The sequence below is a fragment of the Passer montanus genome, unplaced genomic scaffold (genome assembly GCF_014805655.1).
Source record: "Passer montanus isolate IOZ18808 unplaced genomic scaffold, ASM1480565v1 scaffold12, whole genome shotgun sequence".
NCBI classification, from domain to species: domain Eukaryota; kingdom Metazoa; phylum Chordata; class Aves; order Passeriformes; family Passeridae; genus Passer; species Passer montanus.
In genome coordinates this window covers 4,456,492-4,482,195 of record NW_024358722.1, presented here as the reverse complement: position 1 = coordinate 4,482,195, position 25,704 = coordinate 4,456,492, and the positions used below count along the sequence as shown (strand labels likewise).

Here is a 25,704-nt window from a genome sequence, read left to right as displayed (position 1 = left end):
TCCCAACAGGTATAGTACTAGAATTAGCACTGTCTGTCCTGCGTAAGGCCAGGAGTTGGACTTTGATCATCCTAGGGGTTCCTTTCTCACTCAGAATATTCTGTGATTCTCTGTTCTTTGAATTGTCAAGCTTTTTTCCCCTCCAGTAACTCAACTGTATAAGTTAAATGGAAATGGAGGTTTTTGGAGTACTTTATCTATTTGTGGGCTCCTCAGTATAAGATACTGACTTCCTGCAGTGAGTTCAGCAGGACACCAAGATGAAGGCTTGAGCACATGAGAACCTGCTGTTTTAAGATGAATAGGCTTAGAAGGGAGAATTTGTTGCTCTCCTCAGCTATTCAGTGGAAGAATATAGAGAATGCAGGGACAGAGTTCTCTTGCAGCTGTGTGCTGAGAGTGCAAAGAGCAGTGGACACAAGCAAGAAGATAAATTCATATTAAATATTAGGGAAACAATTTACACTGGAGTAGTTGAACTTGGGAAGAATTTGGCCATAGAGGTGTGCAGAAATTTGCCAGCCAAGATCTTAAGGATATGGGATTGCCCAGACATGTCCATGTCTCTCTTACTCTGAGATTGTCCTTACTTTTTGTAGAGATGTTTTCCTTTCTACTGTCTTTGTCTAACCATTGCTGGACACTAAACTGCATCTTTCTCCTGGGATACACAACTAATGTCTTCTAAGGAGGTGTTTTAACACCTATACAGACATGAACAGACCTGTACAGCATGATTGCTTCTTGTTGAACAATTTTTTAAGCTACTCTGTTAATTTTGACTGTCTGTGTGAAACTCTGATCTATTGGATATACTTAACAGACTAAATGGAAGCTAACAGGTGTTTCACACCTGTAGTTCAGAGGTGTTAACAGCTGAACCTTAGCTGTAAAAGTGCTAAGGGGAGGCTATCCAAACTGTCTCTGCAAATAAGATGTTACCCAGCATAAAAAAAATTAAAGGCATACTGTTGTGTATGATAATGGGACTGTATTTTTGAGGTAATATTTCTTTGTTTGGTATCTTCAGAAACCAAAAAGTAGCATATTGTGTATTGGTTACAAATGTATGTTAGCAATGATGAGAACCTCTAAATTCTCAAGGCAGAGAGGTCAGTAACTTTTGTATACAAACAACTCAAACTCTAAAACTTTGCTGCCTAGTTTGGTCAAGTACACATATGTTAGTAATAATAATGTTGCTAAAACACATTGTATTTGTGTGGGTTGTGAGTATTACACATCTGATTGGTGTGAATGTGAAAGCTGGTTATGCAGTTGACATATAAAGACTCAGCCTTACCTTTCCAAGGCATTCACAACTACCTAAGATTTTAAGGATTTTTTAAAAATACCGTTTTCAGTACATACTCTTTTAAGTCATCAGGAAGATTAGAAATACTAACACAGGCATTAATGTTTAATAAGAAATGCTTGTGTAGGAGCAATTCCTCTGTACAAATCAGTCTGAAAGGCTCTTAAGTGCTGACATGGTGCTGTTGAAATGCCTGTGAATCTTGCAGACTAGTTCCTTAGGAGAAGGAAAATACTCTGAAACAGATATTCAATGCAGTTCCATAAGTGAAATTTCGACTTTATTCTAAGCACAACAGTCATGGATATATTAGGGAATTAGCTGTAACATTGACATTCTAGTTTGGGTTTGCTTTCTTTAAAGCAAACTCTAAGGTAAACATAACTGATAAGCATGAGGAAGACACAGATTCTGTCAGTGGCTTTTTTATTTTTCATGAGTTAATTTTGGAGTGTGTAAGGAAGTAATGACAGGCTCAGTGATGGATCATAAAAAACTGAAAGGGTCAGGAGTGAAGAACAACTTCAGTTGTGAAATGGTCATAAAGTGAAAATGGTCATAAAGTAAATTTGCTTTTTTCAAGTGAGCAGTTTGGATTTGCATTTTTGATCTAGTAATTGTTTTTCATTTTTTCTTTATTGATTTGGCAGTAGAAGTAGTACCGTATCACTGGTGGTGATTTACTTTTATTCTATAAAGAAGGAATACAAATGATAATTTTTATGACGGAGTCAAAAGTCTTCATTTCATTTTTTGAGGCACAGTAGTCTCATCTAATGACTGTAGATTGTGAGTGTGTGGATGCTTTAAATCATTCTGAGAATACATCTTAACTGTGAGAATTCTTTTCAAAGCTAGTTTGAAAATAAGGATCTGATTAAGAAGTTTTCTTTTCAACACAACTGAAAATCCAGAATTCAGTGTAAAATTTAATACCTAAAATTTTTCAACTTGTATTTTAACCAGTGTTTTTTGGCAATCCATAGGTCTTATTCCTACTACATTGAGGTGTCCATGGATGAGTTGGACTGGATTCGGGTCATCGATCACTCAAAATACCTCTGTCGGTCCTGGCAGAACCTGTATTTTCCTGCCCGTGTTTGCAGGTTAGTTCATCAATGTAATTTACTGTGGCTGGCATTAAAGAATGTAGGCACCAGAATAAGTTGCTGGATTTTGCTACTTCATTATGTAGTTCTGAAAATGTGTTACATCTCAACTTTTATCAGCTATGCCAAAGAAATAGTTTATCTTAGTTTATATAGTTTTATAATAGTTTGTATTATTATTTTCTAATATTATATAGTTCATACAATGCAGGCATCCAGTTTGAAAACTGTGGATTTTCCATATATACCTATCTCCTTCTCCTTCTTTTCTTTTTTTTTTTGGGTCATACCTACCTTTTTTGCAGCTGATGCTGGGTTTTTTTACTCAGTAGTAAACATCATTCCATGACTGCCTAAATGTTTATAATGTACTTACATACTTACTATAGAACTTGAAAATGTATTTTTATGTATTTTCTACTGATGCACTCTTTTAAATGGTTGTGAAAGTCTTAACTTTCCTCTTTCTCCCTAAGGAGCTTTGTGGAATGCCTCCAATCTGCTGTTTTGGGTGCCACAATATAGGAAGGATATTAAACTATTAGAGAGGGTCCTAAGGAGGGCAGCAAAGATGGTGAAGGGCCTTAAGGGGAAGCCGTATGAGGAGCAGCCAAGGTCACTTGGTCTGTTCAGCCTGGAGAAGGGGAGACTCCATTGCAGTTACACCTTCCTTGTGAGGGGAAGAGGAGGGGCAGGCACTGATCTCTTCTCTGTGTGGCCAGTGGCAGGACCTGAGGGAATGACTTGGAGTTGTGTCAGGGGAGAGTTAGGTTGGATATTAGAAAAAGGTTCTTCACCCAGAGAGTGCCTGGGCACTGGAACAGGCTCCCCAGGGAAGTAAGTGGTCACAGCACCAGCCTGACAGAGTTCAAGAAGCTTTTGGACAATGCTCTAAGGCACATGATGTGGCTTTGAGGATGGTGCTGTGCAGGGCCAGGACAGGGACTTTGGTGATCCTTGTGGGTCCCTTCTACGTCAACATATATCTGAGATTCTGCCATTCTGTGAAAATTAATAGATGGGTTTTAAGTGTTGTTAAAGTGATGTTATTTAAGCTGTAAATATTTTTTAACTATAGGTCTTGGGAATTCTGCAAGAAGCAGATAATCATATTGATGTAGTCTTATTCAAAAACTGAATTGAGCTAATTGGTAGGGAGGATACAACCTGAAGATACCAAAGATGCTGTCATCATTAGGTTTTGGGTCATAGACCCTGAGAGGAAATGACCTGTATTGTAATAATTTCTCTGTAGACATAAACTTTTTAATTGGCACACAACTCTTGAAATCTCCATGGAGAGAGGTGCTTTCTTTTTGACAAAGAGATCCTATTCTTTTCTGTAAATCTCTGTTCCTCATCATCATAACCACAAAATGGTATGGAATTTCTTGGAGGTGCAGCTTATTGGAAGAGCAAGTGGAAGAGCTAAAGAGAAAATCATGTAGCAACCTAAGTTTATGAGCACTTATTGTTAAGGAGCAGTATTGTTAAGACAAAATATGAATTATCAGCTGAGTCACCATAATAATTAAATAAAGTTTAGATAAGGTTTTCTGTCATCTTTATTTGCGTAAGAGAATTGAAGCCTACATTGAGGAGTTCTGCATTAAGAACTTTTTGTTTAATTATATTGATATAAATAGTTAGGTATTACTTGAAGGTTGAGTCTCCTTTGATCAGGAATTTTGATCAAATTCCCTCCAGAGAGAGGCTTTGAGCAGGGGAGGCTATGTACACCTAGATATTGGTATTAGAGACTTACTTATCTGTCTTTTAATCAATAATCTCTTGAGAAAGAAGTAAGCAAGGACTACTAAACTTTTCTCTTTGTCTCCAATTTCAGTGTTTTGTGATAATGTATTTAAAGTAGTTCTGTTTACTTAAGTTAGTTTAGTTATTTCCAGTATACTAATGTACACAAAACAGAAATCCTAATATACATAGCATTTTCTTGTTACCTAAAAAGGGTGTTCTCCAGTCTTGTGAGCAGCAGTCATATGAGCGAATATGAAATTGTCAGAATGTATTCCTTTCCTATTTGATATTGTTTCACAGGCATGTTGTACATACTTACCAAGGGGCAGATATGTTTTAAGTTTGTATGCTGTGTTTTGCTTAATGCTGCTTCTGTTTTACAGTCTTGTTTTAGTGTCTCAAGTCCCAATGCCAGAATTTTCCTGTTAATGGATAACGTACAGAGGAATGGAAGCATCATGTTATGTTCTCAGAATGTATTCCTTTCTTATTTGATATGGTTTCACAGGCATGTTGTACATACTTACCAAGGGGAAGATATGTTTTAAGTTTGCATGCTGTGTTTTGCTCAATGCTGCTTCTGTTGTACAGTCTTGTTTTTTAGTGTCTCAAGTTCCAGTGCCAAAATTTTCCTGTTAATGGATAACAGTACAGAGGAAGGGAAGCATCATGTTATGTTTTGTCTTCTTGACATTAGTTTTGACATTTTACTCGTTTTGTCTTACTAATGCAGATAATATTTTTGGAAGCAACCACTTAGGGAGCCATGCTGCAATTTTTTTAAAGTTTTGAATACATTTTTAATAGAAAATCATGGACTGAATGTCTTTCTAGGAAGGTTTTCAGTTAGGTGGTGGTTTGAGATTTTTGGGGTTTTTTTATTAAAAAAATTATATAGCTCAAAGTGTTTTGTGAGGTCAAAGCATCTGTGTAAGATGTCATTTTGAGGCACAACAAAGAATTGAGGTGTAGAATTATTGGCTGGGATTTTTTTTATTTGCATGCCTTTTTCCAAAGTGAGGGAGTAGAACATGCCAGATTCTGTACAGGCTGTTGAAGGACAGCCAGTTGTCTGATACACTAGAGCAATTGTTCAAACATAAATTATAAACAGGATATGAGCCCTGCTACATTAGGTAGGATTAGTTGCTTTTTTGAGTTACTTTTCACATAAATATTAGTTGTAAAAGGTGAGAGCTGTCAACATCTGAACTGATATGTTCATCTAAGTTTTAAGAAGCTACTCAAACATTTCCATGGACATAAAAAATTGATGGAGTGTGTCTTTTATTTGCATGTATACAAGTTGGGGTTTTTGTTTGTCTCTTTGAAAAACTGTTACTTTCCTCTTAAGCAAATGTATCCACATGCAATTCTACAATCAATGCATTTTCACAGAAGCTGAATGAAAAAATGCTACCTTCTGGCCATTAGTTGTTAAATAAATAATTTGTATGACAGTGAATTAAGACCAATTCAGCCTCCTTAATGAATCGTTTGTCATGTGTGTCATAGTCTTTACCATGATGTGAATTTTTGATATATGGAGTGTTATGGAATATTTACAGTAGTGTTGGAGTTACGGGCATTGTTGTACTTCCCATGAAAGATAATTTGTATTTGGCAAAGCGCATAACAAATCATCCAAACTGATTAGGCAAAGTCAAGAAATGTGATAAGACTATTTACTCTTCTGGCTTCTTCCTGTTGCTTACATGCTTCAGTCTGTCTTAATACATTCAGAGTAATTGCAATAGGTGAAAAAAGTGGAAGAGCAATAACTGAAGACTGAAATTCTAAAATAAAAATATGAGTAGATTGTTTGTGCTTTCTCACACACATCAGATCATGTCTGTTATTTGTAGGATGTAATTCCTGATTTAGATAAACAAGCTATTTTGTACAAAGATTACTTGTTCAGTGTCAAAGCTTAGTGTAGCAAGTAAGAGGGTGTTGCTGTATTTAGAGGGGTTTTAGTAAAAGAAAATACAGAGTAAAACATATGGGGGTTTTATTGACATAATTATTTTAGGCTTCAGATATTTGCTTTAAATCCTTCTAGAATACATTGTTCTACCATCTTTGAAAATTGAACAGTCGTATACTATGCAGAAAAAGCAAAGAAGAGAGTGTGATTACAGGGTAGTGTTCCCCCTCCCCCTTTTTTTTTCAGTATAGTAGTGCATTTTGTTAGAATTTCTTTTGGTCCTGTTTTCTTTGTTTACATTTTCATATCAACTTTCATGTAAAGCTGAAGACTCTTTAGAGGGAAGATAGGACATAGAAAATGTTCATGTAGTCAGGTTCCTGTGGAAGTTAGGAACAAGTGTCAGGTTCATAGTTATTCCATCTTCCTCTTGGAGCAGTGAATGTTAAAACTGCTAAAGGTCTTTGAGCAGGTAAAGCTGTTTTCTGTTTTACCCTGCCCACTTTTTTCATCCTTTTGTTTTTGTTTTGTGACTTCATCTTTTTACTTCATCCTCAACCACAATATTTGAAGAACTGCATTAAAAGAATTACAAGAAAATGAAAAATTTTGATTTTTCATTATAAGGCAGATGTAGCCACAAGGTGTCACTACAGTGAAAGTTTAAAAGACTTAATTTCTTTCTGTTTGCACTCCTTTGATGAAAGTATTCTTCCTACTGTGTGCTTTTTTTGTGTGTTAAACTTCCCAGATTTACAAAATCATTCTGGTTTGCTCTTCATGCTATAGAGGGAGCAAGTACAGAGTTAGTATATAAAATCAAAAGGAAACCTTCAATTAATTTTCCATCTTTAGTCTGACATTGGATGATTGTGTTTTGATTGGGGAGATATTTCCCTGACCAGACTAATTTATAATCTGAAATCAATGCTATTTTGTCAGTAATACAAACATTCAAAAATATATTGAAATGGTAAAGAGATCAATTTTTGGTCTGTATTTGTTATTACTGCCTTAGCTCTTTTTTTGATGACAATAATGTGATTTACCAAAAGAAAATATAAATTATTTCTGCATAAACAATTGGTCCTGAAGTATGTTTCTATTAAGAGAACTGGTAGATATGCCTGTAGAAGCATGCTGTAAATGTGGGAAATTATTTAAGCATATTGTTTTTCCTGTTTTTTAAATCTGCTTCAAGCTGAAAAATTGTGAGGTTTTCTAGTACTAGTGTGTTGAATTAATAGTGATGTAAGGGCTCTGTGTTTCCCTTAAAGCACTTGGCTGCTATAGAAAGTGTGGCATTAGAATTATTTTTACTTTGGAAGGTGTATTTGTATTTTAGAGGTATTTATTGGTGCAGAAAATATTACTTGCCTTTCCTTTTATTAAGCATTGATGATACTGGGTGGGTTTTTTGTTTAGTGCTTCAACAGTCTTTGCTACTAATGATTACACTATTTATAATCCTCTGCCTGAGTGAAGACAAATTAAATTGTAGACCTGTCTTCTGAACATTGAAAAAATACAAGAAGAGTCAATTTTTCAGTACTAAGGTAGTTCTGAACTCAGACACGTTAGTAGTTGTGCACAGTTATTTTGCTTGTAATGATATGGGAGCAGATGTGATTTTTCAGGTGTAGGCTAGACAAAACATTTTTCTTTGATTCTGGTCTTAGGCAGCCTCAGGTAATTGTGGTAACTTCTACTACAAGTAATTTTATTTTTCTGTCTTTTGAAGAGTCACTGAAATTAGCTACTGATTAAGCAGCAATGTCTTATTTTCAACATTACCAGTTGGTCTCTGACAATGTTATTTATTATGGATAGCCATTTTGCAGTTTTCCTGAGCTTGGTGGAATCTTAGTGGATAGTAACTTGCTAAAAGATATTCCAAGTACAGTTAGATTTAAGATGTTGAAACAAATGAGGAGTCAATTCTTGAGGAACATGCAGTGACATATTGTCCAACATACTTGAAATAAACCGAGGGGAAAGCAGTGTCTGCAGATTTAATTTAGCTCTGGGAGTGTTTTTTTGTGTGTTGCTTCCCAGTAGGGAATGGTGGTGTTCAGAAAAAGTGTGGAGACATGCAAAAGAAGCTTTTGAGCATTGTTTTAACTCAAAATGAAGCCCTACTGCATCACTGGCCTAACTAGAAAACATAGACTAAGCTGCTGGCAAGAGCTTGGTAAGGCTTTCTGTCAGTTTGAAAAGTATGTGAAAATTTTTTCCGCAGTAAGTCTTTAGTATCCTTATGAAAGGACTTCTTGCAAACGGAGTAATTAAACTTGGGTAACTGAAACCATCTTTACCTTAGTTACTGCTTCTGAGAACTACAAATAGTAGTTCAGGCAACATACCTCATTAGTTATTTTTGTACTGTTCTTTGGGAAGCATTGACTCTTGTGTAAATATTTTATTTTTAACTGTGCAGATATGCTGGTGTTGGTGAATTTACGAAGAAATCCCAACCTTGTTGCATAATTCAAATTAGCTTTTCTTTATTTCTGGATAACTGAAATTTTAAAATCTTTTCCTGAATGTAATACTGTAAGTAATACAGCAATAATGTAATTTCCAGAAATAAGTAAAAATTATCTTGATTTGTGTTACAGAAGCATAGTGATAAATAGTAAAAGCAATTGTGAAATGTTACTCTAAAGCTTTGAGGCTTTTCACTGGCATTATTTTCAAAAATCAATTTTCATTGCAGGCAGTTTTCTTTTTTGTTTTGGGGCTGGGGAGTAGAGCTCATTGTTCTTTCTTGTAAGATGTGATCATATTTAGAAACCTTTATTGGCATGTTTCCAATACTTTGCCTTTTAACTGTGAAATAGGAGGGAATGGTTTCATGTAGTCTCCATTTTAGTGAATAGTTGCTGCTTGTTTTTGTCGTTATTAGTGTTTAAACATCCTTTTTTCTCTGCCAGTAGGTTTTCATTCTGGTGTTTTTTCTGTTCCTGGGAAAAGGTGATAGTCTGAGATTTTTTCAAACAATGTAGATCATCTACACAGGATCAAGAAAGCTATTGCCTCATGTGGGTTGGAGTGTTTATTGATTTAAAAGATCTTTTTCTTCATTTCAGGTTATGTATACTTTTGATCTTAAGCTTACATTTCTAAATTCAGCTCCAAATGTGCTTCTAGTGATACAAAAGCTCATTTCTCTGCAGGAATAATCAATAATATTTTTCATCAAGAACTTTATCAAAGCAGTTTTTTCTTCTCAGATTCCTTCTCTTGTCTGTCTAGCAATTTCAATTATCTTAACCTAAAGAGCCCAACTCAACTTTGAGGAAAAGTAAATAAGCTAGTGTGCATTTAAGCTGTTGATGACAACCTGCCAGACAACTTATCAGCTGAAAATGAGTATTTGTCTGAAAAAGTGTCTGTGGAGGGTCAATATACCTTGTATAGAAATACCTGAGAAATAGGGGAGAGCCTGCCAATCCAGTTTGTTGAATGTGAATTATAAAAAAAAGTGTAATATATTATTTTCTTTTTGCTTTATGGTTTGGAAGAAACAATTAACTTTTTAAGAGACCTAGATTACATATTTCTCAGGCTTGACATAATAATAAGTAGGTTTTTTGTAGTGTGGTTAGAATTTATTTAGTCTGAATTTTGAGGTATTCATTTTGAGTTTCTTAAACTCTAAATTGTCTTGAGTTCTGTTTTCAATGTTTCACCTCATAAATGAGATCTGATGTAAGTGAAAATTATCAGTAATTATTCAGCTTGACAGTGATGAATAAAGATACAACTAAATGCTGAATTATCAAATTGTTGATGATAATTCTACAGCAAGCTCTATTTTAAAGTTAATGCTGCATAAGACGTGTGTGTTTAAAAGGCATTTTGAGCACTTATTTTTTTTAAACTCTCTTCTGTGATTTCTGTTGCCCTCCAAGAGATGGAATTAACTGAAAACTTGCCATACATGTTTACAAAGACAGGCTTTTCCAAGAGGAAATCATGTTTTGGCAAATTTGTAAGAATTATGATTTATTTTACTTCATTGATCTGTGATGGCCATCTGTTGAAGTTGTTTGATGCAACTGTGTGAAGCTTTTCTCTGTTTCCCATTTCTTAGCTGATAAGGGGCACGGTTGTCCCATGTGTGTATGAAATGCTGTACCACACTTAAAACTGCACGTTATGAATACTCGATTGTTTGCATGAACCAAGCAATGCCCTTCTGTGGATTTACTTCTCAGTGTCTAAGTTTATAAAGTCATCTGTCAGCCAACATTAGGCCAGTCTTAGCTGTGGAATAATTTGGATGATAACAATTTTACATAGAACAAATTTATTTGTGATTAAACTTGATTCTTTGTTCACAAACCTCAAGTTATCTTCTGTGCAGCAGAAAGGTAAGAGTATGAGTAGAAAAGCCCTAAAGTAACATACTCTTCAGGGTCATTTATTTGTGATTAAACTTGATTCTTTGTTCACAAACCTCAAGTTATCTTCTGCACAGTATGAGAGTATGAGTAGAAAAGCCCTAAAGTAAACTACTCTTCAGTGTACTTTTTCTCTGCAAAAGAAGCTCATGCAACTTGTTTTGAAGTGAAGTTTCTTGGGCTTGGCCTGTGTTTGCTCTTTCTCATCTCAGTTGCAATTGGAAGGATGGGGCTGATGGTTCCATTTGATGCAGCTTTAAATAGTTTTTAAAAGGAATATTTACTCTTTAATATGAAAAAAAGGATACAGACAATTGTAAACGAAAAATCAAACTGAAAAAATTATGTGCTGTAGAGAATCAAATTTGTAGAAAATAAGACATGAACACGTGTGTAAGTCTCTTCAACTGGCAGAAGTGATTGAAGGAAAGAAAACAATGGAAGAGATATATTACTCAGAAAAAAATACAATGTTTGCGAAAAACTCTGGAAGTGAAAAGTTTTAAGGAGAGGTTTTTTTATGGTAGGAAAACCACATGGGATTTATGATTTTTAGGCTGCTACTGTACTGGGAGCAGTTATTATTTGTGATGTCTACTAAAAGAAAGAAAAAATGTTTTTTCTAAAACACCAGATTCTGCATTTGAGTTTTGATTTCTACCACAAAGCAACTTTACTTTCAAGCTTGTGTTTTATTTGTAAGATTGGGATAAACTGTTCTGTAGTTCACTGCAGATCTAATAAAGATCTTGGAAATTTTAGTTACTGCAAGTAACATCTTTAGTGGTCAATAAAGTAGTAGTTTCATTACTTTTCTTCATCCTGTTCTCGTTTGTATTGGGGAATAACAGCTGTTATGGAAGGTGAATTAAGTATTGATCTCTAAATCTGTATTCTGTTAATTAAATTACCGTCTCTGTTAATTGCAAAGTTTGGCTAATCAAGCTGCATTTTCATTAGCAGTGTAAGTGCCCTGTTGAGTCAGGTCAGCAGGCACCTTGCTGTGTGTGCATTCTCTGACCTCGAGTGCAGGAGGGGCTGGTCAGGGAGAGGCTGTGAGCGCAGACATCCTCGTCCTCCTCTGATCCTGCTAATACATATTCAGACATAGCTTGGCCATTCATTTATCTCTGACTGGGATGCTATCAACTGCTTGCAGATTGTAGTGGCAGCACTTTCCAAAAGCTCATTAGTCACTGCACAAAAAAAAGTAGTTTTTTCCCTTTAGACCATTCTTTTGCTACTTTGTTTCTTCTAATTCCAGTGTTGTGGGATCTGGTGAATGAAAACATCGTATTCACTTGTTTGACTCTTACTAAGCCTTTTTGAATGTCAAGTGTCGACCCTCCAACCACTACTCTGGTTCCATCTATTCAGTTGCTTTTATGATTTTGGGTGGTGTTGGCTGTACCTTATGTGACTCTGGTATGTACTCCTTGAGGTGTGGAGACCAGAGCTGTATGTGAGCGTTTGAGATTTGGGTGCAGCAAGCTGTAAGAGAGCAGCACTGTTTTGTTCTCAGCACGCTTCCCAGAGATGTGCAGTATTTCAGTGACCCCACCCTGCTACTTGACTACCCGAAGAAGTTGACTTTCATCTGCAGACTTAGAGGCTGCGCTAACAAGAATTTAGGCTTATTAGCTCCCAGGCTACTTAGAAACAAGATTAAACATTTCACTACTTGCGTTCTTGATATTTGACAGTACTTTGCAAATGAAAATGTTTTTGGGTTTCACGCAGTTATGTAAGTAACTCTGTGAGCCACGTGAGAATTCTCGTGTGGTTCAGTTTTTAAAACAACTGTTATGGAAGGTGAATTAAGTATTGATCTCTAAGTCTGTATTCTGTTAATTAAATTACCGTCTCTGTTAATTGCAAAGTTTGGCTAATCAAGCTGCATTTTCATTAGCAGTGTAAGTGCCCTGTTGAGTCAGGTCAGCAGGCACCTTGCTGTGTGTGCATTCTCTGACCTCGAGTGCAGGAGGGGCTGGTCAGGGAGAGGCTGTGAGCGCAGACATCCTCGTCCTCCTCTGATCCTGCTAATACATATTCAGACATAGCTTGGCCATTCATTTATCTCTGACTGGGATGCTATCAACTGCTTGCAGATTGTAGTGGCAGCACTTTCCAAAAGCTCATTAGTCACTGCACAAAAAAAAGTAGTTTTTTCCCTTTAGACCATTCTTTTGCTACTTTGTTTCTTCTAATTCCAGTGTTGTGGGATCTGGTGAATGAAAACATCGTATTCACTTGTTTGACTCTTACTAAGCCTTTTTGAATGTCAAGTGTTGACCCTCCAACCACTACTCTGGTTCCATCTATTCAGTTGCTTTTATGATTTTGGGTGGTGTTGGCTGTACCTTATGTGACTTTGGTATGTACTCCTTGAGGTGTGGAGACCAGAGCTGTATGTGAGCGTTTGAGATTTGGGTGCAGCAAGCTGTAACAGAGCAGCACTGTTTTGTTCTCAGCACCCTTCCCAGAGATGTGCAGTATTTCAGTGACCCCACCCTGCTACTTGACTACCCGAAGAAGTTGACTTTCATCTGCAGACTTAGAGGCTGCGCTAACAAGAATTTAGGCTTATTAGCTCCCAGGCTACTTAGAAGCACGATTAAACATTTCACTACTTCCGTTCTTGATATTTACTTCGCAAATGAAAATGTTTTTGGGTTTCACACAGTTATGTAAGTAACTGTGTGAGCCGCGTGAGAATTCCCATATGGTTCAGTTTTTAAATGTAAGATTTGGTGGTATTTCTTTGAATCTGGTGCACTGTTTGCAAAGATTAATTCCCTTATATACTTTAGAAGCTAAAATCAAATCGAGGGAGATGGGTTAGTTGGTTTGGTTTCTTTTTTGGGGTTTGTTTATTTTCTCCAAAATTTTTCCTCTAGGCCTATCCAGGAATTTTTTTTAAGTTATACAATATCTATTTTGAGGGCGAGCATAAGAATCTTCTTTTTTAAGTTAATGACTAGAACTATAGTCTTGAAAATTAGTGAGACATTCTGAAGTCAAAATTTTTTTTTTCTTTCACATCCTCCTATGAGAACTTGAAATGAGAGCTTTTTCAGTTGTTCTGCAGTTTACCTTAAAGTTGATTCTTCAGATGTATAAGATTTATAGTGGAGTATTTTATACTAGTTTTCCATATGATCTAAGATTACATATTAATTTTCCCATTAACTGATCAGGCACCTCTGCTCTTTTTATACCACCAAAATTTGGATAATAGAGTTTAAAAATAACTTTAGTTAAGAAAGCAATAGCTGAAAAGGGTAATGCCTTACTGTTTTAGTAACAAGCTTTTTAGACTATAAACTATGGGTTTAAGTGTCACATACTTGGACATTAGAAAAAATTAAGAGTAAATTATGAGTACATAGTATTGACGCATACAATCAATGTGCCTTAGGGTGTTCTTGTATAGCAGTTGTGTTCCCTCAGTGCATACTACTAAGTTTTTTTATCTGTTAGATTTTCTTCTAATTTCTATTGAGCTTAGCTTTTTAGAATTGTTATTATTATTTTTATTGTAGTATTGGTAGCCAGACTTTTTTTTTTCCGTTTTGATAATGTTAATTTTTTTTTTTTAACAAGAGAATTCTTGATTTTGACTTAATAGCTAGGAAAACTAAATCTGTGTGAAACATTTTATATATATGCATAGACACTCTGCCCATTCAATATTATTTCATCACTTCTTTTTTAAGGGAATGATTTAATGTATATTTAGATGAAAACTGATTTTAAAACTTCGATACATCAAAATAGGGTGAAGGGCTAGAAGACATTATTGCTGATGATTCCAGCTTGTAGTAAATTATAAAGCACATGTAACAGCTGTAAAGAGAGATTACTTCCTGTGTCATATTTCATCTCGCCTTCATAGGTAAGTGTGTAAATGAAAGGGAAACAAATTGTTTCAATATAGCAAATCTATATTATTTCTTTGGAGTGAAAATGAACGAAATTGAAATAGTTCACTCTTGGGTGAAACTAGAGACTATAAATGTCTTTTATTCTCTTGGTGTGGATTGACATAATGCAGATTAGTAGTAAGAGAATGTTCCTCGTATCATCAGCAGTTGTCAGACATGTTCACGAGTATTGAATTATAGTAAAGTAAAAGGGGTTCACTGTACTCGCAGATAATTTACACAGAAGAGTGTGCCATGCATCTTTTTTACAGAAGCTACTGTTCACTGCTAGAAAATTTATATTTTAGACTTCCTAATCCTTTTTTACTCTTTGTATTATGGAAACTTTGTAGTTACCTATGCAGTGTCTGCACCATCTATGCATCACCTGATTTCTAGGTAGATAACTCAAGGCTCTTTACTGTCCTCTGGCACGTGGGCATGTGTTGGCACCATCACATCTGGCACCTAAGTGGTTTCCCCCATAGGTGTCTGGAAGTAAATATAATAATGCTTGAGGTCAGCAGCATATTTAGAATACTTTTTTCTGCAATGTTTTAACAACATTTTTTGGGCTTCTTGAATTAAGGAACAGTTTCTAAGTTGGAATTCTCAAAAGGTGCATATTAGATACAATATTAGTTTGTGTCTAAAATTAATCTATAAAGGCATTTAGCAACTGGGGAGTTGACTGAACATTTTATTCTGTCCTGTAAGCTCATGTAGTACAGATTTCTTTCAAAAGTTATTGCTGTAGAATCCTCCATATCATAGGCTAAGGGAAATTGTGTAAAGCAATGCGGGGAATGTAAACTGTCTGCCCAGGTTTTCTGCCCAAAACTAATACATTTCCTGTATTAACTTTGGCAAATACAGGACCTCAGTTAAAAATGTGATGTGTGTTTTGGGATGATTCTATGATACATTTTTTTATGGACTGTGTGAGCATGTAAGAGGAAGTAGAATCACAGAGTCATTTAGGTTGAAAAAGACCTCTTGGATAGAGTCCAGCCATTGCCCTGGCACTGCCAAGCCCACCATGCAAGTGCTACATCCATGTGAGTCTTTTAAGTAAGTTCAGGATGATAACTCACCCACTTTGCTGGACAGCCCATTTAAAGTACTGTTCTAGAACCGTTCTTGAGCAACCTGTTGAGTTTTTGGAGGACTCAATTTATAATTTTTTTTTTTAGTTAACTGATTTCCAGATAGATCTTCTCTATCTACACTGTTTGAAATTACTTGATACTTTTTCTCATTTTGTACTGTGAATGACGAGTGTTAAAGCTGTTCAAAAACAAACTATGAAACTGATTTACTAGCTACATTTGAAAAAAAATTGGGGGGGGGAAGATATATCTAGGCACTGAAGAACATCTATTGTACCATTTTATTTTAAGGTAGGCTCAGTGGTACTTTATTTAAAATTGCCATTTTGGTGAAATTCGTAATCTAATCTTTATTATGTAACTTTATGGCTTATATTGTATGTAACGGCTGTGATGCAGTTTTAAAAGTTGAATATATTTGTTGTCTAATCCTTTACCTGAAATGGAAATGTTTCACTATGAAAATGTTATAGTTGTTATTAATTTCTTAAGTGTACATGGGAGGAATGGCTATTGATCTAACAGATTTAATAGTTCATGTTCAAAATCTATGGAATAGAAGTAATATTTTGCATCTGAGTAATTGCCAAGTGTAATCCTTCAGGCAGAATTCTGAAAGCAGCTGTAAAACTGGAAAATTACCTTCTATTCTTTTTCAGGCATAACTGCACTTGAATATCTTTGTTCATTTTAGCTTCTAGTGAATTATGTTTGCATAAGGAGCTAAAATATGTATTATTTCACTCAGGTAAGAATTTGGTTTACCTATTAAAATTAGAAACTGTGTGCAGTTACCATGGAAATTACTTGAAGTAGTTGTAGTACTTTAAAGAAAACAGAGGTCGCCAGTGGAGTCACAATGAATGGAGAGTGCTTTTGTATGAGGTGCATAGGCTCATGCTGATAGAAAGGGACTGAGCTTTTTTGTGATCTATGCACTTTTTTTCTATTTCTAGTGGCCTTTTTCAAGGAGAGAAGAGTTGTTTCTGGGGTCCTCTGAACATCTTTTGCTTTGCTTCCTTTCCAGTTTTCTCCTTCTCCTGTCTTCTGTCTTTCAGAATCCATCATTGTTGCTTCAGACATTGTATAGAAGAAATGTCTTTACAGTACTATGGAACTTTCCTACCCACCTAGTCTTTTAAGGAGAAGTTTTATGTTGATGTTGTAGTTAATCTTGATTTATGGGTCAGGAAAACCGTGTACTCATATATAATTTCTTAGTTATGTATAAACTCTAGCCCAGTTAATACAGTAGTATCATGCAAGTTGGCTAAAATACTCTTCAATTGAGTGAGCAAAATTCCACTAAGATGGAATAGACTAATGTGTCTCATCTTAGTGATGCACAACTTGCAAGAGAAGGGATATATATAGAAATTAGCATCACTCATGGAGAAGAGTTACATTTTTTGGTGGTTTGTTTTCTTGTGAAGGATGTTTTGGGTGTTCATACGTCGTGCTTTAGAGTGAACTTATTCCATAATAATTATAGGCAACTATTTTCAACATTCCACTTCAGAGTTATTAGACCTGGAAGATAAAATGGATATAAAATAAAGTAGTAAACACCTATATGAAGAAGAAAAATGGAGAATGCTTATCCAAATATTCTGAAATAATTGTGCTTTTCATAAAGCTTGAAGATACATGGAATATGTGGTCTTAAAAATAAGGTTGAAAATATTATTCTTTGTAGAATTATGGCTACACTTCAGTGTTCAAGGAATTGTAATTCCTAGTTACTGTAACATTAGAGCTTTATTGAAGAATACTTTATTCCAGGGTCACTGTATTAATTTTTGTGGCCTGTTTACTAGAATACAGTTTCTGACAATTTCCAAAAGAACAAATGGAACCAGTGCTTATTCTCTGGGGTGCCAGAAGATGCATTTCTTTTGAACTCTGCTTGCCTCTTTACACCACTTTCTGTTGAGCAAGTTAAATGCAGCAGTTCACTTGCACATTAACAATGCCTTGATGCTTACATTCTTCCTCTGTTGCTTTGGAGATTCTTATAGTTAAAAAACCTGTTAATTCTTTATTTAATCCTTTAAATTCCTTTCCAGGCTAGGGCTAAATCATAAGTAGTTTATTCTGGTTAAAAGAACCAGGTGTTAAGACAGCTGGTTTCTTGGCCTAGTGACTAACACACAGCTGCCATATACTGTGCTGTCACCACTTCATCTTCCTTCAGAAGGCCTTGTTGGAATTGTTCCTGCTGGTCTGCCTCTGCCCTGAGCTCCAGGTTAGCACTGAGGCAGGGATTTTTGGTGCTGACTCTCACTTTCCTCTTGATGAGGAAAACATCTGGAGCTCTGCTTTAACCTCATATGCTTAAACTGGAAGGTAGGACTCCAGAGTGTGTGGGAAACTCTGCCAGCCTCTTACAGAAAGAAAAACAGTTAGCTAAATTAGATGTAGACAGGCAATCCAAAAATCAAGCTTGAGACTTCCTTTGCTTTATTCCCTCACTTTACAGTGGTAGGAGATACCTAGTGGTGCAAAAAATCTGATGATTTCTTGTATCTTCCACTAGCTGTGGATGCTTGAGAGCAGGATGATATCTAGTTTGTGAGTGAAGAATAGTTCTTGTTCATAATGCGCAGTAATTAAGTAGGAAAACACAGTCTTGGATTAAACATGAATATGCTCTCCACCCATAGCACAGTGCTCTGCCAGGCCAGTCATCAGTAAAGTGGAAAAGTGCTCATCTGATCAGTCCCTGGAACAGGCTGAGCCTTTGTTTTGCTGAGCTGCTCTTTTCCTTTTCTCTGCTGTTTCTGGTAGGGTTTCTCTATTTTCTTATATCAATCTTTTTCCTTCTATGTTTTTGATGCTCTTAATTCTCTGCTGTGGTAGAGCCAGATAGTTTTAAGCCATCTCATGTTTGTGCCTTTCCTTTGTTTTTAGTTTACCCAGCATGGCTTAATTCCTTAAACATGCTCTTACCTGTAGACAGAAAGACTACAGGAGCTCTTCATTAATTTCTCTCAGTAAAACTGAGACCTGGGTTATACTGCAGGAAGAAGGGAGGGAAGAGTAAGGAGTAAAAGTTTGATACTTGATGTCGGAAAGGCCTTAATTCCTCACTGGAATCAGCTGGTTTTATTCTGGCAGCATCTTTCTGTCCTGAACTGGGAAGATACTTCAAAAAATTTGGACAGCTTGGTGAGTGCTATGGACAACCATGATACAACAGCTTGTAAATACTGTGTTAATTTAAGGTAAAATGGATCAAATGGTTTCAGCAGTATTAGAAGGACTTTTTTATTGATTTGAAATGATGGGATAGTTGTACTAGATGAGATTTGGAACTGTTTCAGTAAATTAAATGGCATATATATGGCAGGCATCAAAATTATTTATAAAGTTTCTTTGTGTATATTTGGATAATATAATTGGATTAATACAGGATAATAAAGTACCTGCCAGTGTCACTGATTTATTCTCAGGAGTTTCTGTCAGAAAATCAGCCTGATAATCACTGTATTTAAGGGGAAAAATTCTGCACTGTTTTTTTTTTATCTTGATCCAAATTTTGTTGCTCTTAAAATAAAAAGAAACCTATTTCATCCTATTTGAAGGCAGCTGGCGTTCTCCAGCTTTAGATGTACAGTGTAAGCCTGATAGGGAGATTACATAAACTGTGAAGAACTGCATAGCTTGTGAGTCTCAGAAGAGCCTGGGCAGAAGACAAGAATAGGAGGATAAGCTTTTAAAGTAAAGGAAACCTTTTAAACTGAGGATATGAGGCAAAGGGCAAAGTAAGCTATATGTGGAAGGTATGATTAGGAGCAAGTGTCATGTGCAAATCACAGAAGTAGGGCCATGAAAGACAAGCCTGGAAAAAACTAGGAAAACTGAGCAGACTTACGGAATTTATCATTCAGCCTAAAAATTGTTTGGTTTTGGTAACTGTTGTTTTAAACCTTTGAAACTGCTTCAAGTAGTCTATAGCTGTATCTAAAAATTAATGGACTAAATAGTCCCAATGCCTATTCTTTAGTCCTGTAATGTCCTGTTGCTTTTTGGCCATGTCCATCCTATAAAACTCCATTCCACCTTCAGAGTGTATTGACTGTCCTCTTGCCCTTGGGTGGAATAGCTTCTGGCCCATGTGGACTCACTGAAGTAGTGCTCAGGAAGGGCGTGCCAGTTGGGGTGGGCAGGAATTATGCCAGGGACAGGCCTGCTACATTAACAGTGTGGGCAGTATATCTGCTTCCATTTTCAAATGACCTCAAAAACAGTTAGTGCAGCCAGAATCATCTTGAGACTGAATTCTGGGAGGTTTTCGTGTGCTTTTGTGCAGAATTACTGCTGTGTAGAATAGGGGAAAAGCTTGGAGGTAGCAGGCCTAAAATGGGGGCTATCAGATCTAGTGAGGGCATAGATCTGGTTTGTTTGAACAGACTTTTACAGAGTGTGAAACCTCTGCATGAGGTTCAACTCATTAAATAATTAATTTGGAGAACTTTGGTTGTCATTTTTCTGACACATCAAAAGCATCTCAGTGTAAGCTGTTCTATGACACAATAGATACATGTGTGAGCTGTACAGAAATTTTTGGGTTTTGTTATGATACAGAGTGAAGTAATAAAGTATGTCACTGATAATTTCTTTAGGTTTTGTAGAGTGCATTACTATTTATTTTAATACAGATCATCTAAAAAGTTCCTGTAGCTGTATCATCCTTTTGAAAATGAGGAAAATAAAACTAAATAATATTGGCTATTCTGCTTTTGTTTACAGAACAAACTAAATTTGCGGAGTTTTAATTTTAGTGCTTGAAGGATTTGGGTGCTGTATGTTAAATAGATTCGATGAACATTAGTTGGTGGATTTTTAATAGGATGTAAGATGCATAAGAGAGTGAAGAAAAATGTTTTCAGCAATTGCCAAATCCAAGATCACTTTGTTCCTGTGGCATGTAGGAAATAACAAATGCAAAGTCAGTTACTCATATAGAATGTTTATCCTCTGGCTGAAGTTGAGATTTATTATTTTTAAGTCTTTTATGTTTTGATCTTTTACGGCATTTTGTTAATACCAAGTTGTCTAGCATCTCTGGACTGCTTTTAGGATGATGGAATGAGTGATGAACCTGCAGAGATCGAATACCCTCTCAAGGGGATGCTGAAGAATAAGACTTCCTACCTCTACAGAATGAGAAAACTTGAGGTAGCATGTTTCACTGATAGAGTTAATAGTCAGTTAAATACAAGAGGAAGAGGAGCAATAGTGCAAGGGAGGAGTGAGAAATTAAGTGGTATCTTTTTAGAAGTCTGCCTTATTGCTGCCTACATTGCTCCTTTGGGATTTTTCTATCGAGTGCAAGAAAAACAGCAAGCTCTTCTTGAAAAAACCAAGATGAAATTACTGCCATAAATTTTTTTTTTCCTAGTGAGAAACTTTATTTAGTTGGGGTGGGTTTATTACCACTGTTTTCCTGGCATGGCTAAGTTCAATTAATTTCAGATGACAAGCTCCAGGGTTTTCTTCTCCTCCCTCACAGCCCCCACATCCCAATGTGTGGAAAGTACAATTTGTTATTGGTTTGCCTTGGGCTCTGGAGACCTCATTAGGAGCCCAAAAGGAGTTTCTGTCTCTGCTGTTGGACACTTTTCTATTGTCTGCTGAACTGAGGCCATTTGCATTCTCATATGGAAAGGAATACAAGGGCCAGATGATGAAAACTGTTATGTTTATGTTGCTTGTCTGTTGTTAAAAATGGTAATAAGAGCTTAAAAAATGCTGTTCTTTAGGCTCTGGTGTTATACTAAAATTTGCAACGCAGAAGCAGATCAGCTCTGAGAAAAGAATGCAAAAACCAACTTTTTTGTTGTGACAGTTTATATGCAGAATGTCCATTCGTTTGATGGTAAGGAAAGATGTCAGCAAAACACTACATTTAGTCACAGCTTTAAGGCACCATGCTAACTTCTCAAATTCATATTCCTATGAAAATGCTTTAAGAACACCTCTTGGAAGAAGAGACTGGGCTTTTTAGTCTGTACAATTGTTCAAGACCTGTATTGGAGCAGAAAGCATATAAGAACTATCATAAAAATTCAGTGTATTTTCATAGCAAAAGTTATTGTGCCTGTGAGAAACTATTTATTCTATCCTTACAGTAATTTCAAGGTTTAACATGAAATGTACACAGTCAGATCATTCTTTGACTAGGAAACAAAACTGTGTGTCTTACGTATTTGAGCCCATGTAGGGTACTGAATTTTAATTTAAAGCATTCTTACTGATGTAAAATAAATTAGTAGTTCAAGAAAACTGATTTTCTTATATAAGCAGTGATTCCCATACTATTTTTCTCTGGTGTTATATCATTATAAAATAATGTGTAGCAAACATAGAATTGATTTTGCCTTTAGTGTTTTCACAGTATTTGATGGTGTTTTCAGTGGCTGTATAAAGCACCTCTCTACACACATGCACACAAACTTTTATGTGTAAATGCATGAAGACATACAAACCTATTTAAGCAGGATACTAAGACTGCTTTTGGGAAGATTAAATTCAGTTGCTTTATAAATATAATGAATAATTGTTTTAATTGCACATTGTATGCTGGTGTAATACTCAGCTTATATGGGGAATGCAACATTGAAAATTCAAAATGTTACATTGAAATTAGGTCAAACTGGTAGTATTGAAAATCTAGCTAGCTAGATACCACATGTAATAATACTTTAAAACAGTAACACAAGGTTTTTTATAATAGATTTCTTAAAATTGTTCTATCAAGACAGCTATGCATATAAGAACTATAATTTGTTTGTTAAATAAAATAAAGTAAGAAATTCAGAATAAAATCCTGATAAATTTCCTTTCCTAAATAATCAGTTCTGGAAAAACCATCAGTCTCCATGGTCATGTACTCTTTAAAATTAATGCAGTGATCAAAAATGCTTCAGAAAGTCTTTTAATTTAAAGTACTCTTTAAAATTAATGCAGTGATCAAAAATGCTTCAGAAAGTCTTTTAATTTAGAGTGTTTGACAACCTGAAATAGAAATATTTTCCATAAAGTTTGGAAAAGAAATAACATGGATTTATTTGCATGGTCTTAAAAAGCCTTCTTGTGTTTTGTTTTTGGGGTTTTTTTTTGGTGGGGTTTTGGGTTTTTTTTTTTTTTTTGTTTTTGTTTTTGGTGGTTTTTTTTTTTTAGTTTTTTGGTGGTTTTTTGTTTTTGGGTTTTTTTGTTTTTTGTTTTGGTTTTTTTGGGACTCTTGTGCTTTTTTTTTTGTTGTTGTTTTTTGGTGGTTTTTTTTTTTTTAGTTTTTTGGTGGTTTTTTGTTTTTGGGTTTTTTTGTTTTTTGTTTTGGTTTTTTTGGGATTTTTTTGAGGTAGGATCCTCCAGCATTTAGTCTTTACTATGTTCAAAATGAAAGCTAAATGGTGCGAACGGTTCTAGCAGATACTTGATAGTGGGAAAAATTCTTTATGGGAATGCGTTTCATGTTTTAAACTTGAATGATGACAACAATCTGCTTTATCATACTGTGGAACTAAGGTTTTCTCTTAGGTTCCAAGAATTCTGCAGTTTTAAAGCCATCAGTGTGTTTATGGTACAAGATACAACCCTTAAAGGAGTAAGTTGTACTTCCAAAGCTTTTCTGAGCTATGAGTTCATACAGAGATCTGCTGTGCTCAGCAGGATCATTCTGAAGACCTGGTGGATACTGGTGTGGGCAAAGGCTGGTTTTGTATCTGTGGTGTTCTGCAGAAGTTGTGAAACTGCACCTTTACCTTCACTAAATAGGTTTAGAAAAACCTAACAGAACCTGGTAATAAAATCAAGGAAAGTCTTCTAAAGAGTGTTCAGAGACCTTATATTCTCAACAGGAGCAGCTTACTTCTGGATAATGTAAAGACTTTAAAATAGTTATAATAATAATAAGAAAAAGTAGAAGTTAAGAAAAATTCTGTTTTATTAGGAGTTTTTTATGAAGTCTCTGGGTCATACCTCAGCTGGTAAGCGGTATCAGAAGTCAATAATGCTTCAGAGCTTGTATGTGTAAATTTTAGGTACACAGAGGAACTGATCCATCTGAGGGCTTTCCAGTGGGCTGTGTATTCCTCCAGCACTAGGTGGTTCCTTGAATGTAAGCATTTTGGCTTGCTTTCTTGAAGCAAGTTCAATATTTATATACATAAGTTCTTTTTACCTACCAGAGCCTTTTGAATCCCTGGTCCCTGAGTTTGCTTTGATCAGAGCCTGCTCAGCTCTTGCTGTCAGCAGTTGGAATGCACTGTTTGCTCCTGCCTGGGGGGCCTTTCTAGGGACATGTCACACCAACCAGTGTATCCCTAGTTCTCTCCTTGGAGGTTTGGGCTGGAATGTAGTTAAGTAATCAAAATGTTTTAAACTCTTTATTGTGTAAAACTTGTCTAGAAAGCATAATTTTGCATGTGATATTGAATGCTTAAAAATGAGCCATTTAAATAACAAGAAATTAACAAATGTGGTAAATTGCAGTGGCTCCTAGCCTCTGACTATAATTCTAATCCTTACATTTTGTTTAAAAAAACCACAAAACCATCTGTCTTTAGGATTTTAATGTTATTTTGTCATTTCTTTTATGACAAAGTATATTGGAAGTCAGATGCTCATAATATTTATATCCTTAACAATGACTTTTAATACAATCCAACTTCACTTTTAATGCTTCAAAATTGTTGTAGACAGTTATTAACAGAATATTTACAATTTTGTCATGGAAAGGGATTAGCCAGTCTTACCTGTGCTTGTTCTATTGCTAGAATTAAGTTGCTATTTTAGTAATCTGCCAGAAAGGATGACATTTCACCAAAAGGCATAAAATAGGAGTTTAGGAACCAGCATGTCCTGAGTGATTAAATAATAATGTACATTTTTTCCATTTCACAGCTGAGTTTCGGATTTATTTTTTTAAATGGACATGGAAATAAGTTGATCTGCATTTGAAAAGTAATGTAAAGGGGCTTTTTTCTTAGTTCACAAATACAAAAGGAAATCAGCACTGTCTAGCATAAGGATCCCAGTGAAAATTTGCTGTTAGGAGGGGTAAGGAGTGAGCTTATTGAAAGACCAGTAAATACCTCTGCACTTCTTGCAGAAACCAGCCTTGTGTCTTTATTCCCAGGAGATGGATGAGTGAATTTGGGATGACACATGCAAAAATAATATTAATCTTAAATAAAATAGCTTACTTTAAAAATATAACTATTATCTATTATGTAAAAATATATAAATATTTATAATATATAAATATATTAAAAGAAAGTGTTATCTTTTATATCTATAGGTGATCTTTGTCTTTATATGCATTAGGTACATTTTGTAATGTACAAAATACAACTTGGCTACGTGTGTGGGTATCCAAATCTTCATTTGTAACCTACTGAATCCTAGGCCTCTTGGAAATATACATTAGAAAGAAGGATACATGCAGACTGTAGTAGCTGCTTTCCAGCAGTTCAAAGTGATCTGTCCTTATGGGCTCTGCTTGTAGAGAACATTAATGGAGGGTTATGCAAATGCTTTCTGTTTTGTTGTTCATGGAATATCCTGCATAGATACAAATTAAAATACATGAGTGAGAGAAAGATAAAATGTTATTAGGTTTAGCATTAATGTTCACAAAGATTATATTTGAAGCACTACCATGAGATAAGTTGCGTGTGAGAGATTGTAGCTTAAAAAACACCAAAACCCCACAAAACTAACAAAAACCACCACAAAATCAAGCACTTTCCCAAACTCCAAAGAAACACAGGAATGCATTAAGTCATGCAAAATTGTGTTATGATGTAAATTTTTACTCAGAATTGTTCCAGTTGAATTGAGCACCTTTTACCACTAGAGAGTGCTATGCAATAACTAAAATCTTTCCAGAAAAACATCTTCAATTGCATCTTTCCTTCACACCATGCAGATAAATTATTGATATTCTTCAAATGGAAAATTAATTTACACTTAACATGCAGACTTTAACTGTAGAAAATTGTTTGAGTGACAGTAATGGTTTCATTACAAGTTATTTAAACTTTTAAGGTTATAATTTACTCAAAGTCATGTAATTCCTTATTTGACTGAATCAAAACAAAATGCTGCTGCTGTTGTTTTTAGCATTAATTTAAATTCATATTGAAAAAAGA

General features: G+C 35.3%; 1 protein-coding gene across 1 annotated transcript in view; it reads left to right on the top strand.

The window, feature by feature from the left end:
- BTBD9 (BTB domain containing 9) overlaps positions 1-25,704 on the top strand; it is a 108,656-nt gene that overhangs the window by 14,617 nt on the left and 68,335 nt on the right. Inside the window, exon 7 of the mRNA XM_039697773.1 lies at positions 2,302-2,421. Within this exon, the coding sequence (XP_039553707.1) occupies positions 2,302-2,421 (120 nt within the window). The remainder of the gene's footprint in view (positions 1-2,301; positions 2,422-25,704) is intronic.